At 45.3% G+C, this 19,952-nt stretch overlaps 1 protein-coding gene across 1 annotated transcript in view; it reads right to left on the minus strand.

The window, feature by feature from the left end:
- Nucleotides 1–9,144: 9,144 nt before the first annotated feature.
- Nucleotides 9,145–19,952, minus strand: part of LOC119393712 (hemicentin-2) — a 181,524-nt gene continuing 170,716 nt past the window's right edge. The window contains exons 7-11 of the mRNA XM_049416218.1: nt 16,744–17,019; nt 16,210–16,388; nt 10,931–11,108; nt 10,103–10,202; nt 9,145–9,514 (exon numbers count right to left, since the gene is read on the minus strand). Coding sequence (XP_049272175.1) covers nt 10,117–10,202; nt 10,931–11,108; nt 16,210–16,388; nt 16,744–17,019 — 719 coding nt within the window. The 3' untranslated portion in view covers nt 9,145–9,514; nt 10,103–10,116. The remainder of the gene's footprint in view (nt 9,515–10,102; nt 10,203–10,930; nt 11,109–16,209; nt 16,389–16,743; nt 17,020–19,952) is intronic.

Consider the following 19,952-nt stretch of genomic DNA (forward strand, 5'->3'; position numbering starts at 1 on the left):
AGCTGGGTTAGACCCCCCCCCCCCCCTCTTCCTTTCTTTTTTGAAAGATATATCTTAGACGGTACTATAGACGTCCCTCTTTTACGACCTGACTGAGAGCATTGCAGGTTCAAACTCTTAAAGGGACCGACAACTGATTTTTCTCGACCCAGTTTTTTACGGCGCGACAGGAAGCTCACCCTTCGTAGCGTTTGTAGCCAGGGTGTCGGAACGGAACGGAAACCGAAAACGAAAAAAAAAACGATATTTTTGACCGGAACGAAAACGTAACCGAAACTTTATCCATTATTTCGTTCCAGAGTGAAAGCGAAATTTTTTCAATCGTTTTTCGGTTCACGAGAAACTTCGCAATCCGGAACAACTGAGCTCATGCAACGTGAGCAGTTATGCATATCTCAGGGTACTGTATTAGCGCGTACCTCAGGCAGGAATTCCAAACCAAAGATATGTTGAAATTGTGCGAAAAATGAAAATAGTGGCAACCACAAATCCTTATATTAACGCAAGTGGACTTTCGCGCGCCTGTCACGCAGGCCAATGTGGAGAGGGCATTGTCGGCGCTGAAGCTTGTTACAGCGAAAGCTGTTATGAGATCACAACACCTGACTTTGGCACCATATTTGTCCGCCGCCGCCGGTGTCGGTGACCGCTATCGCGTGATATAAGAAAAAATTAAATGAGAAAGAAATTTCTAGGATCGGATGGGATTTTAACCCGTGCCCTCTGTGTGGCAGTCGGGCCTTCCACCAGAGTGCCACGCTGCTGCTTGTAACTCCTTCACAAAAACACTCTTTACAGGCGTCATGTCGGGCAAGGAATCGCGTTAACATATGCATAATATAGAGTGGCAGAAGACGAAAATAACATCCAGACATGATACAATGCTAATAGTGCAAAGAGTGTGTACTTTAATGCTTCCCACCAGTGTTGCGGAGTTGCCCCACCAGAATTGGAATGACTCCGGAATCTTCGAAATTTTCGCAACCCCGGAATAGAATGGCGACAACGCTTGGAGGAAATTAATGAGATTGGAATTAAGCGCCTTTTGCACGGAATGGAATGGGAATGAATTACGTCTTTTTCCGAAAATAGAGCACGTTTTCGTCTACGTCCTGTTCTTAAAATTTGAAACATTAGTAAGTCAGAGCCTCGAAATTAACAATAAAGCAGTATTTTTAAAATGGCTTGGCTAATTACAAGCACGGTACATTTTCAAGCAACGCGCCTACTACAAAGCGAGGCATAAGCCAGTGTACAAACAAATGCATTATCCCAGCAGATACGAAGGGACAAAAATTATTTCTGCGCGTTGGTTCCCGTTGATACCCCCACACAAAAGTGGCGAATACTCTATGCACAGCCTGATCTTTATCTCACGAGGAGTTTAGTACCTGACGAACGTAAATAACCCTTGCGACAAGGAAGACATTGCATACCTGTGCACAGGCGAACACAGAAAGTTCTCCTCACCCATCCATACTTGCGAAGCGCGCTTGACAAGCGTGAGTGCTGACGAGCAGTGCGACCCAGTGTTCCGTATTCGATACAAAGGCACAAGGTGCCCGAGCGGTGCACCGTTCCAACTAATACCAGCAGATCTAGAGGGTCTGATTCCCCATTAACCAAATCTTAGTTTTCTCCATATTCACGACCGCTCCAGACGCGTGGCAGAACTGCTTAGTCTTCTTGAATACATCTTTTGTCAGCATAAAACTGCGCTATGTCGTCATTTTAGCATTAACACATTTAAGCATAAACAATATTAAAACACCACCATTCGTTCAAACATGCTGACCATGCACTACAGGTAGCAGGAGAACTGCCCCTATGGGAATTAGTAGGGTGGTTCTACTGCACGAGATATGTCACCAAGCTACTATCCCTCGACCTTGGTAACGTGTTTTGCGTACTTTTACAGTTCTTAATGCATCGGATAACATCAGCTTTATGGGCGTTCATTCTTAACTCGATAAAACTATCAAAATGCCTTTCCTGTGTTGAAGAATTGCAGGATTGTAATTGAGCTGCCCGGCCATTCCCAGAGTCCGAATGGGCTAAGTTTTTTTCATTCCGAGGAATTGAAAGGAATATAATTGCGACAAGTTCTAATTCCCCGGAATGCAATTGGAATGGAATGGAGGCGCCCATTCCGCAACCCTGCTTCCCACCCACTGCAAAGTGCTCAGCCATAATACTTCATCATCATAAGCACAAAGTGCACATAATGCCTTACAGATGTGTTGCGGGTACCACGATTCTCCGAAGAATGACAAAAAAATGGCATAGTGGGACCTTCGCCACTTCAGAAAAATTGCGATGATTTATCGCGCAGTGGGTACCTTGCATGTGTACTTGTATTAGTTGCCCCAAGAGACTCTAAAATGGGCTCTACAAAGTACGCTCTTCCAGCTTTCGCTGTGACTGTGCTGCGTATTCGGCACAGGCTGGCTATCTTTCTATCAGAACAGCGGTCTCGCACACCGGAGAATACACTCAATGACGTGCCGCTTCTGAGATCGTGCTCATTCCCTTGACACAAAGCATTGAGCCCACTAAAAAATTCGTATTTGTGTTTTGAGAAAATGAATACTACGACTTTGAAATTAATACTGGTTTGTGCTAGTTGGCAGGAACTCATGGTACAGTGACTTCCACTCCTCTGAAGAACGTGTTTTTACCCTTGTCCAACTTTCTTAAGAGGAGGGCAAGTAACTACATCACAAATCCAATGTTTTTTTATGATTGCCTTTACTTCAACTTTTTGCATACAAAAAAAAAACCGTTACGAACCGTTACGGAACATTTTTTTTTTCGATCCGGCACAGAAACGGAACGGAACTTTTTGCGGTGGAACGAAACTAAAACCGAAACGAAAAACATTTCGTTCCGACACCCTGTTTGTAGCTGCAGTGGTTTATCCGAAAAGCACGTAGTTATTTTATAAGCAGTATTTTTCTATCTGAAAGGCTCCAAACACGCATGGAGGCTTGCTCCAGCAACGCTGAGAATTGATAGCGATGCCGCTAGCCCTTGTGAAAGCTCTCGTTGTTCTGCTTTCGCAGGAGTTACTGTAACTATGCTTAACCACTTTTATTTTGAGCTTTCCAACCATTTTTGAAAATAGCAAGCTGTTACAATGAGATGTGTGGCTTTATACACCTTCCCGGTATTTGTAAAGCGTTGTGTGCGCCTGCGCCCAAGGTTACCTGCGCCTGTGTCATGGATGGCTTGTCCCGGCGTCGTTACTCTCTCGATACACGAGCCAAGCCAAGTAATCGAAAACGTAACTGTGCATATATGCACGGCCGCACCGAGTAGCAGCGCGCGTCATTTCTGAGACGAAGTGTACGTAGCAAAACTATGTCGCTACAATATCTTAGCGACCTGGAAACTGCGTACACGGTTGCATGAGCACGCTGAAAAGTTGCTCAAGACGCGCTGACGAGCATGGGATCATTACGTCACGCGAAGGCAGCGCCACTTTAATGCATACTACTAACGCAGGCACATTATTATGGAGTAACAGGGTTGCCAATGGTGGCTACTTTTCGCCAAATTGGCGAATTTGAGAGGCCCGTGGCGACTTAAAAGCTGCAACCCCGCTACAGTATAAATGGCGACATGGCGAATTTTTGGCGATTTTCGGCTTAGGTTTCCACTGAGTTATGCATCCTAAGCTCAGTGTCTTCCCAACGAATGAGCGGCAACGTTCTCTGTATTTTTCCTGGTTTTAGACCCACGAGTAGAATGTGCACATTACGCGTCATTCGGTATGTCCGTCCTGTAACTCGTGCGTGCCTCCAATTAATCTATAGATGCAGGAGGTACTTGAACGTCCCAGAGCGACATTCTAGCGAAATGTAAGTCAGCGGACTGCCTTGCAAACCGCGAGGGGGCAGTGTTTGACAATAAGTTAATGGCTTTAGGTGCTTTAAGCTTCTCTAAAGTTTTGTTTCTGAAGGGGCCAGACGACGGGCTGGCCGCATGTTCCGACCATTTGTTCCGCCAAAGTTCCAACTGTTCTGAATAGCTTGGCGACTTATTCGTTGTTGCAGTACCCCCAATTCAGCTCGTAAAAGTTTTGGAATAGGGAAGAGAGGTGGATACGCGGCTATTAGTGCAATAAAAAACTATTTATTGAGGCATTTTCCACTGCTCTCGGTGAGCGTGTGCGATGAAAACAATTGCTATATAACATTTTACATTGTCTACCTGTTCATTAATAACGCATCGGGTTTACGCGTGTAGATATAAGTGACTATAAGAGAAGGTCGGTGTCGTCAGGTATCATATTAGTTCACACTGAAAAGGTGTAAGACTCACTAATGATCGGTTCCTGTAAGAATTCTGTCGTGTTACCTTCAATAAGCCTTTTAATTCTTTTAATTCATATAACGGTACGTAAAGCTGTCTACAAACAACGCCCTCACGGTTTTCGCCCAAGGTTTACCACAATTTGAACCTTTGAAACGAGCGGACAGGGATGGAAGGAGCGTTTCATTCATTCACCCTTGCGCCGCCACGCACACCTTGCGTCTAGTCAGAGAAGCAGCAGCATGAACTCCCATGGAGAAGCGGGTGACACGACTAGCATTGAGAAACGTCAATATAACTTAAAGGGACACTAAAGACAAATAACAATTTATGTCAGAGTGAAAGCTCAATGTATGACAACTTCTAAAACGGCAATATTATCAACAGCAGTTCCCTACTTACCAAGAAATTAAGCTAAATGTATCACATGATGAGCGCCACCAGTGGGACATTTTCGAAGTGATCCCGATGACGTATGAGAGTCTGCCTACAATAAATCACTAGTAATCAAACTAGCAGCAATAAAAAAGAACCTTCCGTGCATCAAAAGACGTAATAAAATGCTGTTTGTTCGTTTCCATTTGATTCATGGAAAAAAGAACCTCTGTGGCGTTGCCATGGGGAACGGCGCGCGTGGTTCAATGGTTCCGTTTTCGCCGAACTGCGCTTCGCCCGGCGCCCTGCTTCGCTCACGCGGTCGCGTCTCAGTGGTAGTTTCGGGATCGCGTACTGCCGCGTGTGTTTTGCGCGCTTGTGAAAGTCGCTCTGAAAGAAAGTTCGACAAAATACCGCATGCAATGACGCCGGCACTACGAGCCCTCAGCAGCATACCGCGTTCATCGGGGTTCAAGTCGCTGAATTGGAGCCCAGCGTCGCGAGCCAATGTCTCGTTGTCAAGTTTTCCGTTTACATCCATTGCGGCGATTGCGGCAAGCTTCGATGGCTTCGATGGCCGTTGTTGCTGCTGTGGGTCCCGCTACTTTCGCTCTGCTGCTACTATTGTCGGCGGCCGCGCAGTGAAGGCGGGCAACGTTGGGCACGGCAGCAGTGACGTATGAAAGTCTGATTCCAGGCGGGTGATTTGAAGTGCGCTAACGCGATGCGGGCCACTAAAACGGGATTTTATTTCAAAATAAGCACTTCCTTGGCATGAAAGTAGCATTACGAGGATTCTGGACCGCTATTTCAACAATCAACGTCGACTTAATATTTGCCTTTAGTGTCCCTTTAAGGGTCTTGGATGGTACTGTATTCTACGCGGCTATACGTGAGTGGAAATTTTTATTATTAGGTATGCCGCACATATCTAAAATGGCGACTTGTTTGGCGAAATTTGTAAAAAAATGGCTACTTTTGGCGAGTTTTTGCTTGTCGTTTGGCGACATTTACTCGAAAGTCAGTGGCAACCCTGTGGAGTAATACCTTTTAATATAAAGAAACGAACAATATTTCAATACTAACAAAAAAATCGTCGACCGCGTACAACAATCAATGGTCACGTGGCCGTCTTCATCGGATCATTCATTTTTTTTTTCCGCCAGAGGCGCCACAGGTCATTTTTCGCGACTTTCAATTAAGAAATAAAAATATAAATCCATCTCTCACGAACAAAACAGGGTTGGTTTGAGTCAGTGCAACGGACAATCTTTACATCAGTCGAGTCAACTCATTTCATATTCTGGGAGTTGTCGGTCCCTTTAAGATTACGCAGGTACTAAGCGGCTAGAGGAAAGGCTTGATTTCTATTAACGCAACACATGTTTTGCCGCTTCCGTCGACCATCCCGCTGCTGTGGCGATCACGTACGCAAGTAAAAAAAAAAATCTAAGATCAGGTCCACCGACAGTCACGAAACGCGTGGATGGAAACCTTACCAGTGGCCGCTGGCGGCACTTTTCTAAAAAAAAAAAAAAAAAAACAGTCATAAATGCATCAGAGTTAAGTCTATGTGTCACGTGTAAAAACGTTATAAAACGAGTATCAGTGTGACAAACGCATATCGTTTTAACATTTGTCAGCAGGGGGCATGCCAATAGCTTCGAACAAACTGGTAAAATGCAAATTGCAAGTAAGAAGCATCTCAGATGTTCTCGAAAAAAAAAATGAATGTTCTACTTCAGCTGGTTATTTATTTTTTTTTTTTTCGAGAGAGAATTCTAGTTTACCTATGGGCACTAGAAAACCAACACACCCGCTGCTGTTGCGTTAATAACTTTGTAACGCTCTCATTTCTTTGTAGCACTATGCGAAACATACTTCTGACAGCTGCTAAAACAAAAGATTAAAAAAATGAGCACGTACCAATATCGTGAAACAAGTAATCCGGCCGCCACTTCGCCGCGTGCGGGTACGAAGCGATAAAAAATGCTGTTCAGGTTGAAGCGTAGAATGGGCCGTTGCTTTGTCGCAGCATGACAACAATATCATCTTCCGTCACATACAACCGCAGGTGACCACTCGCCGATCGAACGCTTTGACGCAGAGTGAAAATGTTTACGTCAGTTGGGATAATAGTCACAAGGCTGTAGTCCTAGGCAACTGCATACAGCCTGGTGAGTCTTCCGAAACAAAAGTGCAACACACAGTGAAAATGAGCAGAGCTTATCTTCGAAGTAACGCACCGACAACAGTGGGAATGCGTGAAGCGGTAGCCACCGGAAGGGGACAATATTTCCATAGTGCCGAAACGTCGTTGAGACGTAAGACTTAGCTTTCGACGTGATTTACCGAATTTGCATGACTGTATCGTATAGACGATTTTACGTAAGACATGTGGGTGCCGCCACCTTGGGCTTACACGAATCTTTTCTTTTTTTTATATATATCGCGACGTGATTCATAAAATCGTGAAGCGTCGAATGCACCAACCCAACCGTTTTCATGTGTATATACGCCCACCGTAACGCTCTTCGTTTAGTTGTTCAAGATAAGAATTGCAAGGTTAACAGCCCAATCTGGCGGCACCGAAACCTATCCGTAAAATAGTCTATAGACCGGATTCTTTTACTATTGCACGCACGTTTAGAGTAATATAATCTTGACCTCTGTTATCACCTTTCCGCGCGACCAGCAAAGGGACTGCTGGTATGGTTATGTCACAGCTGATGACGAGTACAAGCATTTAATTAGGACAGGCCGGACGCTGTCGTGGTCGTTCGCTTCACATGATCCGTAGCCCGCGGCCGAACATGGCTGCCACTACAAGTGATGAAAATTGCTTGTAAGGGGCAGCCAGCGATGAAAATCATGGTCTGTAGTAAATCGCCCTTCAAGACAGAATAACGACTGTCTTGTGTTTTTTTTCTTTAGCAGCGAAGCTGTTTAGCAAATCGTTCCTTGTCCAACGAACCAAAAATCTACCATCATCATAAACGGGTATGTGCCACAGAAATTGGGTAAATACCACTACTCAGCACTGGTCCCCTAAAAATGAAGAAGCCAACAGTTAGCCCAACAAATGGCTGCGAAGCGACGGCGGCAAGCCGAAGACCCCGAGTACGTGCAACGAGAGAATACTAGAGAACGGAAAAGGCAACGGTGGCTGCGAGAACACCCCGAAGCGATGGAAGGTAGACGCCAACGATGACGTGCCCGTAGATCTATGATGAGAGGTCCGAACGCTTGGTTTCAGCGCGAGGTTGTGTCTCTGCAGTTTGGACGTCTGTGTCGTGTCTGTGACTGTGTGGTTTTACTAGAACCTCTCTGCGCTGACAATCAACGTAGAAACAGCCTAACATCACCTAGCTAAAGCCTAGCGACGACCTAGCAGCAACCTAGAAACATATGCATAACGTTAAGCGCAATACTGAATCGACGAGGACGGGACAGGGAGTGCTCTGTCGTACGCACGCACAAAGATGAGACCACGCGGTTGATAGTTGAATCAGCCACCATACACGAGTTAGGCCAAGATTGTGTCAGCGCACCTTCATTATCATTGTCCAGAAAAGAATTGTCATTTCTAGATCCTTCACATGTGCGCATGCCTGATGTCCGCAATTTTCATGTATTTATGCAGTGATCCGGCTCACAATAAAGCATTGTTGAAAGTTAGCGCTTGTGTGTGTGTCACTCCCTGTCCCGTCCTCGTCGATTCAGTATTGCGCTTAACGTTATGCATATGTCGCACCAACAAGGCCAAAGATCCACCCTTGCTAACCTAGAAACAACCTGCATCACCTAGCTAAGGCCTAGATTGATTGTTCAGAAAGCGGCTGGTCATCGAGGCGGGCTAGCGTTGCTGAGAGCTGTTGTCTTTGGGAGCTGTAGTGATGACAATGACACAGGACGTGTGCAATGGTTTCCTCGCTACCACAGTGAGCGCATGCAGCACTGTCTGCCATTCCGATTCGGTAAGCAAAGCTTTTTTTGGAGTGCCGGAACGTTCTAGCTTCCAACCAGAAAGCGACGAAGGCGCTGCTCAAGTTTCTCCGCTCAAACGACCTCGCTAAACGGCTATGGTGCTCCCGGGCTTGAGTGTGTGTGTGCGTTTTTTTTTATTCCTTTTTACTTCCTTACCATTCTATCCCCCCTTACCCTTTCCCCAGTGCAGGGTAGCAAACCGAAAAACTTCTGGTTAACCTCCCTGCCTTTCACTTAACCTTTCTCTCTCTCTCTAGCTAAGGCCTAGAAACAACCTAGAAGCAGCCAGATGAGTCTTCAGAATCGTCTAGTTTCGCTTTTTCAAGCCTTGCGTCTCTGAATACAAGCTTCGTCACTTTTTTTTTCTTGATTCTCACTTTTGACCACAAATGTTTCACTAACCATAACAGTCGACTTGGATGGTCACGCAAAACACGCTTTCTCGCTCGTCGAAAAAAGAAGCTGAAGTTGATTGTGAATATCACCTCTACTTTATTTTTTAACATTTTTTTACATGTTAATAAACATCTTCAACACAAAAGCCACAACATTTTCATCATGTACAATATAGTGTGGAGGATTATCACAATTTTATTCCTCCTCGGCACGACGCTTATAGAAACATTGACTTTGTCTGTGGTATTGTGCTGCCAGTGAATGGACGCTCAGCCCGTGCAAGTTGGCGACGACGTGCTCGCTTGTGGGACCCGCTTGGCTGAAGAAGGCCTGGCGTTGCTCTTCCCTGCACAGCTGTTACACAGTGTCTTTGTGGCAGGTACAGGTACACCTCATGTGGTGCCTGTGGGACGTTCATGTGCTCACACGTGGTTCAAGTGCTCTGAAATATAGAAATAAAGCGCAAGCATAGCTTCAATAGAGTGTTAAATATTTGATGTAGAGTCCGGTTGATGTCCTGCATATGTGACAGGTACGCGTAAAGTGACATGTGCCTGTTAGATCTTCAGGCAAATTGTGCGTTCACATAATTGTTATTTTGATAATCAGAGATAAGTTTCCTGAAGAATAGCACAGAATTAGATATATTCTTCAAAGGAAATTTCGTAACCCTCAAGTGGTCACGTTAATACAGAACTTCCACGTCAAGTATTTAATTGCAAGAGATTATCTGTGAGCATGTGTAATGCACAATATTGAAATCTTTGGGAATATGAGGCATTAACAAGCGATTAATTAAGTGCAACAAAACTGTTAATTTTGTAAACCTCGTTTTGTATCTTATCGATGCAGGTGGTGTGCACAGGTGCACGTAACGTGTACAGTTTGCGGATATATGTGTTCGATTTGTGGGCGTTTGATTAGAGGAACCTTATTATCTGAACGTGGAATGGTGGACATGTGGTGCGAATTTTATAAATGATAGAGTCCTTGAGTTTTCGGTAGGGAATTTCCTGGCGGAATTACTTACCCTTAATATGTATGTCAGCTTGCGCCCCGCCTTAGTCTGTCGGAGAAGGCCACAGCTACGCTCAACCACGTTGTCAACATCCAGTTAACGTCTAGCTTCCCTGCAAATACAAAGGAATTGCGTTTCTCGGTTGTAGCATGCAGAAATAGGACATCAAAGATAAGATTAGGAACTTTAGAGAAAAAAAAAAAACATTGCAATTGGGTCATATTTGCCCATTTGTCGTGAACTATAAGTTTGTAACAATGTTCAAGACTCATAAACATTGTTTTCTAGTAGGTCGCGTGGGCATAGACGTCCGAAAACAAGGCTTCAACAAGCGTGTATAAGGATGGATCCACCATGCGTCTATCTGAACGACCATTCGCGAAAATTCGTAAGTTGTCTGCACTGTGAGTTGTGCGTCTGTATTATTTTTCTTGTCCATGGTGAATTAGATATGTGGGAACCTACAATTTGAAATCGAAAAATTTGTATCCATTTGACAATAGCACGAAGCTAGAAAGTAAACCAATAATAACCAAACCAAGTTTTCACTTCAGCGATTGAAATTCGGCATTAAAATATTATCACGATGGTTTCAAAGTTTAGGCTGCCTTTTGCGAAACGCTCTCACGATCGATTTTATTTAGGACCGGCCGTTCATTCGTAATGCTGCTCTAGTTGTAAAAGGTAATATAGAAATCAGGTGCAACAATAAAGAAAATCCTAGAGTACAATTCGAAGCACTCACAGAATAATAAAACTAACATTTACATTGCCCAATATCTCCTTACTGCGCCATTTGATAAAAGTGCAAGTGTTGAAACTGCGTCATTTTAGTCATACCTGCGAAGGAGTTCTCTTCAGTGAAGGAGAAGCCAGCCTGATGTGTAACGTTGAGGATGATAGTAGCGTCGTCAATGCCTTTGGAGTTCCTGGCAACAAACAATATTTCTCCGGCATCTTCAGGGTGAACCGACCTAATCTCCAGGGATGTGATCCTGCAAAATGGCGTGTCGGCACTCTGGAAAAACAAAGATATAAAAACAAGGCATTAGCATGGCAGAATAGTTGTTATCAAAATGTTGGAGACTACCAAAGCTCGTAAACAACTTGCTATATTTCTGCACCTAGGCCAAAAAGGAGTGGCAGTTAGTTTCATGGGCACGGCATGAAACGTCAATATTTTAACCTATTTTGAAAACAGACCTTATCACATAATTATATACATTAGCGCATTCACTTTCTTAAGAACATTAGAAGTGCAACTTCTAATCTTCAGGCATGGCCGCGCCCACATCGCATTCACTTCGAGACTTTTTCCATTAACATAAAGACATCAGACTTGCACCGGCGGTCATAGACCAACGGCGATGTAATGAATGTGAGGTGTGTGACTTTGTGCGTGCGTGCTCCCCCCCCTCTCTCTTTCTCTCTATCTATTTAAAACTCCCCATCCCTTTCCCCGGTGTAGGGTAGCATACCGGTCCTTCTGTACTGGTTAACATCCCTGCCTCTCCTGTTCCTTCCTCTCCATTGACTATCACCCCAGCTCAATATCCATGACGTCAATGTGACGTCACCATTAATGGCTGCGGAACACTTACAATGTTTGTTTATACATCCGTTTTTTACGTCAATGAAGACAATCGGAGTTAATGACTGCTGCCTGCGGCGAAACTCAATTACTGCTACGTAACAACGCAAACGATGTAGGATTTAAAAAAAGAGACTCCACATATCTAGTGTCCTTATCTGTATTCGCAGAACATCGCGTTTGGCACTTTGCTAAAAAGAAAGAACGCCAGGCCTGCGCTGAAACCGCAGCACAGTCACAGCGAAAGCTGCAAGAGCGGCGTTTCTAGGGCCCGTTGTAAGCTCTCTTGGGGCTACTAATACAAGTACACCAGCAAGATACCCACTACACCATAAATCACAATTTTTGTGAAGTTGGGAAGCATCTACTAAGCCATTATTCGTCATTCTGCGGGGAAGCGAGGCACCAGCTACACGTCTGTAAGGCATTATGTGCACTTTGTTGACGCGACGACTGATGACGATGAAGAATTATAGCTCAGCCCTTTGTAATGGGTTGGAATATTTAAACGGCCCACCAGTTACGTAATTTGCATTGGGTGAAGCCCGGTCGCTATGTCACTCTCCCGTCATGCTGTATAACATACGTTGACGTAGGTGAGAGAGAGAGAGGGGGGGGGGGGGCGAAGAACTTTGCTGAGACCCCGAAGAATGGATCATGCGCTTATGGGCTTCCTTGGCAACCAATACAAGTGCATTTGCGAGGAACCCACTACGCTATAAATCATTGTAATTTTTTAGAAGTAGCAGCAGGCACTGCGCCATTTTTCGACATTCTAAGGAGAGCCGTGGTACCTGCTAAATGCATGTAAGGCATTATGCGCACTTTGTTGATGCTGTGCCTGATGACGATGAAGAATTATGGCGGAGCCCTTTGTAATTAGTTGGTAGTATTGAACAACCTACTTGTTGTGCAATTCGCATTGTGAGACGCCTGGTTACAGAATTCACGTTGTGCGATGCTTGGAGCTTATTTTACTCTTCTACCACGCTATATTGCATATGTTAATGTGGTTCCTTCCCGACATGAAGCCTGTATAGGACCTTCTTGCGGAGCAGTTTCACGCACCGGCATGACTCAGAGGTTCATACTTTCTTGAAAATACTGTTGAGGTAGAAAAAAACAAAAGAATGTGTTCCTTCATGGTTGGCTAGGGTAGAACCCCTGCTTACTATGAAGGAATTTTAAATCACAATGTTCGTTATCCAGTGGTTGACGGTAGATGTGTGCCTACATTTTGTGGTGTCTTGTAACATAATTCCGTTGTACCCGTTTGTGTGATGTACAACCGGAAATAAAGAAAAAAGAAGCATGGCTCAGAGGTTGAATACTGGGCTCCCACGCAGAGGGTCCAGGTTCGAACCTCGTTCCATCCTGGAATTTTTTTCTTATTTGGTTTTTTTTTTCTTATTTCGAGCGATAGTGGTTACGGACACCGGCGGCGGTGGATAACTACGGCGCCAAAAACGGCCGCTGAAATGATCTCATGACAGCTTTCGCTGTCAAAAAAACCGGCGCACTACTTCGTCACCTGCTGATGCTTTTTTTTCTTTTTGTGCGTAAAGTTTGCAAGCGTTGTTCACGAAGTTCAATCCCCTTTTCCTTCATTTTATGTATTCCCTTTAGGAGTGAGGTTAACAAGAATGTACGCTGAATAACTGATAATAGCCATCGATGCACTACGGCCACATGGTGGATAATGTGTGACCAGTTGCCCTATTTTGACGTCGCCGTGATTACCTTGTTATCGTAAATCTGCAGTTAAGGCAAATAAGATATGAATGACCTTTTCCTATAAAGGTTTTGAAGTACGCAACAGTAGCTACGTTTACATGTCCGCGAGTCAGCGCGCTGTCATTGGGATGCGGAAGCACATTTATACAGCGACGTGGGAGGTACGTGATGGCGGCGCCTTTTTTGCGTTGGAGCCGATATCACTGCTTCCTCCTAATCAAGGAAAGTGGTGCGAGTGACAGGGCTTACGTCAGCCATCCGATTATCCCTCGCGACGCGAAATACTTACATGCATGGTGGTTTGTACATTATTTTGTTGGTTGTGCCAAGTACGGGCGTTTGCAACGTTTCGGGCAGTCGTATAGAAGCGTCTAGATCCACTATTGTTCAGGGCACCGATTTCACCGCGACATCGTAAGACGCGATTGACGCATGCTGTGTTGACGCAATATAAGCCTATCACGCGGCTGGGGGGGGGGGTTGCAGCCATTTACCATAAGTCATAGAAACCGCCGGAAAGTTCAAAGAAGAACTGGCGGCTGTGTATGAATATTCAAAAATTCTTAGTCCATACTTTATAATGGTTCACCGTTTGCTAGCACGAAGCCGCAATTCAGTTACATACCTGCCAACTCTTCCAATTTGCTCGGGAAATTCAAATTCTGACCAGTCCTCCCGATTGCAGGGGCGCGGCCATATATAAACAGCCACCAATAAAATGATTAACAAAAGACAATGGTTCTCTATTTTCTGGCCTTGAAGAACCAGAACAGCTTGCTGTGGGATTCTCCCCCTTAGGCACTGATGTATGTAGGGGGGAGGGCCGTTGTGTTTGTGCATGGCCTTGGCTATTTAGGCTGCGGCTTGGCTGATATCTTAAACTGGACGAGGAACTCGCGATAGCATTACACTGCAACGCATGCAAAGTCAGCTTTGCCGTCGTACAATGTTACGCAGTTAAGCGTGCTAAGTTTGAAAAAAGTCTGCTATATTTTGTGGGTCATAGCAGATTTTCTTCTGCAAGCCTGTGTAAATGCATGCGCGCTATAATTACAAGCACCGGTGTTCTTTCCGGCGTGCAAAAGCTTTACAGCAACCATTCAGAGTTGTGTATGACATTACTGCGGCCCTGAGAAGCAAGACATGAAAACGTGTGCGTTTTATTTGTATTCGCCAGACCCTCCCCCTCCCACTTTTTTTTTTCTTTTTGCGAATTTCCCGGTTTTTGAGGTCCCTAGGTTGGAAGGTATGCAGTTATTATCAAGCTCAGTTATTTGGAGTGAATGAGGATAAGATATGAAGATAAACGGAAGGAAAAGAAGAGCTACAAAATGCGGCACCATTGTTGGATACACATAGTCTAAGTTACCTGCAACTTACCCAATCCAAAGGTTTCACAGCGCATACAACGAGGACGAGCAAAGAAGAGACACACACAGCGCTGAACTTACAACTGGCTTTTTATTTTCCTGCCACGGCAATATATATGCGCATTTTTACAGGAAAAAAGGAAGAACAGAGCAGACGAGGTATACAAAATCAGTCAAAGGAACAGCAACCCATTATCGATATCACATGTTTTGAGATAAAAATTCACTTTCCTTGCTCGAAAGAGCAAGCGACGCAACACTGATACACTTTTCACCACGTTTCAAAATTTCCTGGGCTTCTATGATTTCGCGCGCTATCCTATTTTTGTTTCTCGCGAGCACACGTGTGTGATCGAAATATATACCTCGTCTGCTTTGTTCTTCCTTTTTTCCTGTAAAAATGCGCATATATATTGCCGTGGCAGGAAAATAAAAAGCCAGTTGTAAGTTCAGCGCTGTGTGTGTCTCTTCTTTGCTCGTCCTCGTTGTATGCGCTGTGAAACCTTTGGATTATGCTGCACCAACTAGCCCAACGCTCAACCTTAGTAAACTGCAACTTACGAGATTTAAATTAACGTGCGTTATTAATTCTAAATTAATTGTGGCCGTTTTGTGCGCAACAACATATCTGACAGGACCGTTTCACAGTGACTTAGACACGCACATATTTTCATGTCGTCGGGCGTAGCAATCAAGAATTTGATTTCCCACGAGAAGCTACCGAAAAAAAAGACAGAAAAAAAGCTTCATCTATTCCCATCAGTGAAGGGAACAGCACAGATAATGGCAAGGACCAAGAAAGGCACAAGTTAGACAAACACAGCGCTGACTTCCAACGGTTGAAAGTCAGCGCTGCGCTTGTCCAACTTGTGCCTTTCTTCGTCCTCGTCGTTATCGGCGCCGTTCCCTTCACCATGTTGTACCACCAAGGCCAAGTGGAAACTCTGCTCATATTCCCATAAGCCACGCGGTCTTACAAAGTGAGAGTAGAGGTGTCAGCAATGGGGCACGTTAACACGTTTAAACTTGTAAAGGCATATGCAATGTTCCACACCTGTTTGCAATGCAGTGGTATAACTATATAGCTGCAAGCTAAGTCAGAGTCAAATGTTGGAGCGTTCCTTGTAATGGAACTACACTTCTTAAGACATCCGTTCGCATGGGCTATGCAGGGTATCTGTAGTATTATAACTGCGTGCCATGACAGAAAAATCCTACGTTTTGACAAGCCACCATCGCAGCGATCACAGGTCATGCCAGTGGCCACATACACATTAAAAAAAAAAGCCTTATTCAGTCGTCCAGTACCTAATGAACAGTCACTGTCCCATCACGTTCCCAGAATATTTCGTTTTACCTTGACATTGTTGAAACAGCAAGGGGGGGGGGGGTATTATCGTGTTCACAAAAGAAAAAGTACTTACACTGTAGTTATGGGCAACGTAATGCGTGAGAGCTGCTTCCCCGGGACTGAGTAGCAGGCGTCTCACAATCCAATAAGCTCGTGTAGGCGGTGGGTTGGCACAAACCAGAACAGAGATCCTCACTGGTTTCCCCACGATTGCCATCAGGGTTTTGTTCAGTGCTTTGACGTCAGGCCGCCCTACATGACAAAAAAATGAGGCGGAGAGAAGTATAGTTTAAAGGCAGAAGCTGATCTCTGTTAGCACTGCGAAATTTCAGAGCAGTTTATTTGAACCTTTCCCGGGGACGAAAATTCCGTCAGCTCTGGTTCGCTACCAAGCATCTGGTTCGCGACAAGGATCTAGTGTGCGACAAGCATCTTGTTTGCTACCGTACGGTTGAGAGCTAATAGAAACAGTGAGATAGGGGGCCCTTCACTTACACAGTAGGACGCACTGCAGGTTTACAACCGGTTGCAGGGGCCAGTGTTCCCGAAAAACTGCCGTAACGCACGAATAGTAATAAAGGAAGAAAGTGCTAAAAAAGAAAGGAACCTGAGATGGTGAGCAGGATGTCCCGTGTGCGGGCTCGCTCCTCTTTCCAGCCCATGTGGTTTGTTGCCGTGCACTGGTAGCTGCCGGCATCCGAGTACAGCACCGGGTCTAGCAGGAGAGAGCTCTCGGAGGCCATGCTCTCGAGCCGACCCGATCGCACCCGCGTCCAGCAGTAGGACGGTGGCGGCTTGCCGTCGGCCTTGCAGTCCAGCTGCACGGGCTCGCCGAAGTCGGCCGACACCTTCGACGGTGGCTGATCGACAATCTCAGGACCATCTGTGGGAAAGCCACCATCAAAAGGGCGAGAAATTATTATTATAGAATATTCCTGTGTGTGTGTGTGTGTGTGTGTGTGTGTGTGTGTGTGTGTGTGTGTGTGTGTGTGTGTGTGTGTGTGCGTGCGTGCGTGCGTGCGTGTGTGTGCGTGCGTGCGTGCGTGGTGTGTGTGTGTGTGTGTGTGTGTGTGTGTGTGTGTGTGTGTGCGCGCGTGTGTGTGTGTGTGTGTGTGTGCGCGCGTGTGTGTGTGTGTGTGTGCGCGTGTGTGTGTGTGTGTGTGTGTGTGTGTGTGTGTGTGTGTGTGTGCGTGTGTGTGTGTGCACGTGCGAGTAGTCAGAGAGAAAAACAGACAAAAAGAGAAAGCTCTGTAGTAAAATAAACACAGACATTCTCGCCAGCCTGCGTATTGACTCCTAAGATTATCTGCGCGGAGGAAGAGATGAAACATTAATAACAAGTTGTACACTCAATAGCTAAGTGACACAGCGTCCATCTGGATATCACGGCGTATAATCGTTGCTTCTCAATGTGTCCACATATATTTCAAGAAGCCTGTTCCTTTTTTTTAAGGCATAAGCTGTGAGACGCGGGAAAACAACAAGAAAAAAGAAAACAGTTGTTGTAATTGAATGTAAACGGGGCTTTTGCTTAAATATAACACATCTCAGTGTACAAAACGTCTTTCTGCGCTTCTTTAAGGGAAGTTGAATAGCGGAACAGGGTGTGATATATTGCAGTTTCAGCGTTCTTCTCCTTTAATATGACATTGCTTCTCGCTTCCAACTTTTTTTTTCATTGCTGTTATAGGCAATGAAATATCGTAAAAACGTAACATGTCAGTTCCTTTATAGTACAAAGTAAAGTGAGGTTAAGAAAGGACGACGCCCAACCGCTCGTCAAAGGGGCGAGACGCGCGTGCTGTCGACGAGGCTGTGAAGGCGACAGTGGCGACATCTGCTCTTCCCGACAAAAGACGCGCCCGCAATCACTAGCGCCAGACAGAAAAGGAGACCGCCTTTATGGCAAACCGACGCTTGAAGGGTTTGAAGTGTCGTTGAAAAAGACGGGAGAGAAAGAAATAACGGGGGAGGCCTCGCGAGGTGCCACACTTTCCTTTAATGATTCGACTTTAGAGGGTGAAGTGGGGTCTGGGTGAACGATACGGCTCCCCCTAAACTCGTTTCCTGGTTCTCAAGACGGGCTTCTTGAGACAAGCGGCCACCGTTATAAGAATGTCCCCCGCTTAACGCACAATAGTGCTGCGGCTAGGCCTAAGCGGGTGCGGACCAGACTGACGCGGCAGTTGACTGGGTAATTAAAAGTTTGCCCCCTCGGCATACCACTCGTCTCCTTCTCTTTCTCAGCTGGCGTACGCTTCGTCGATCAAAACGAAAACAGTTTTCAGAGGGGACGGCTCCCGTTCTCGCAAACTCTGCGTCACTCGCTCTGCTGTCGTATCTTTTCTCTTTCTTTTTTTGGTGCCTCCTCGAGCTATCGTTAAAGTTTAGCAAGCGTGACGATGGCGCTCTTAGCGTTGGCGTTCAAAGCGGAGCATATTGCGCGTGCATAGAGGAGACAACCCGAGCGAAGAGGCTGGAGGGCGTAGTTCTTTGCCGCACTAAAGGAGCGTGGAGCTCACAATATGCACAGAAGCTAACAAGAACAAAAAAAGATCTTCGGTTCTCTAGTGTTTGATGAGTGTCGCTAAAGTTCGCTATTAAAACGGGTAGCTCAACGACAGACTGCAGGGCCTGGTAGTTTCGTGGTCTTTTGTTAAAACAAAAACACAAGAAACTGGATAAATATTTCTTTTTTTTTCTCGCTCTCAATTCCAGCCGTCGAAATAGGCTAACGAACAGCCAGGACAAGTTCTCTTTCACGCAGCTTCGCGCGCGTTACTCCATATTTGCTAGCGTACTTCAAGACTCTCTGAACACTTAGTTTATGTAAGACTAAACATATTATACATACGCAACCTAATGTACAAAAATAATTAAAGCCAGTAACGTATCCACACGTGCTTTTTTAATGATTGGTGTATCGTTTTCACACAGCGGGGTATAATAACATTTCTAGTGAATATCGCGCACATTTACAAATTTTTAGAGCGCAGCTCTAAAAATTTGTAAATGTGCGCGATTCCTGCGTTGAGAGCGATGTCGCCGTTGCCGTCGGTGTCGTAACTAATACACATGAAAAAGCAACCGACAGACATTAAAAAATATAATCAGAAAGAAATACCCAGGTTCGAATGGGATTTGAACCCGGGCCCTCTGCGTGGCAGTCGGGTACTCAATCAGAGAGCCACGCTAGCTTTGTGCGCGCGCGCGCGCGCGTGTGTGTGTGTGTGTGTGCGTGTGACTTGCAACAGAACCACGCTGGTGGTTGAAACTCATTCGCAAAACGACCCTATACAGGCGTCATGTCGGGCAAGGGATCGCGTTAACCTATGTAGTATAGCGGGGCAGACGAGTAAAATAACAACCAGTCATCACACAATGCTAATTGCGCAACGAGTGTGTGGTTTAATGCTTCCCACCCACTGCAAAGTGCTCAGCCATAATTATTTATCGTCATCAGCAACATGCAGCATCAACAATGTGCACATAATACCTTACAGATGTGTAGCGGGTACCTCGCTTACCCGCAGAAAGAAGAAAAATGGCGTAGTGGGTGCTGTCCTACTTCACAAAAATGATGATTTTGGCGTAGTCGATACCTTGCAGAAAGCCAAAACTTCAAACAAAGTGGGCCTTACCCCAACACGAAGCTGCTCTCAGAATTCGGTTTAGGCAGTATCGTAATCGTCGGTGAATTTTTGTCTTGGGTCCTGCAGTTATGGAAGTGATATATTCATATGTTGATGAGAAATTTATTTAGTGGGATAATTATTGTTGTAAACCCTTTCTGTACTATGTGCACTATAATGCAGT

Source organism: Rhipicephalus sanguineus, chromosome 5 (genome assembly GCF_013339695.2).
Source record: "Rhipicephalus sanguineus isolate Rsan-2018 chromosome 5, BIME_Rsan_1.4, whole genome shotgun sequence".
Lineage (NCBI taxonomy): Eukaryota > Metazoa > Arthropoda > Arachnida > Ixodida > Ixodidae > Rhipicephalus > Rhipicephalus sanguineus.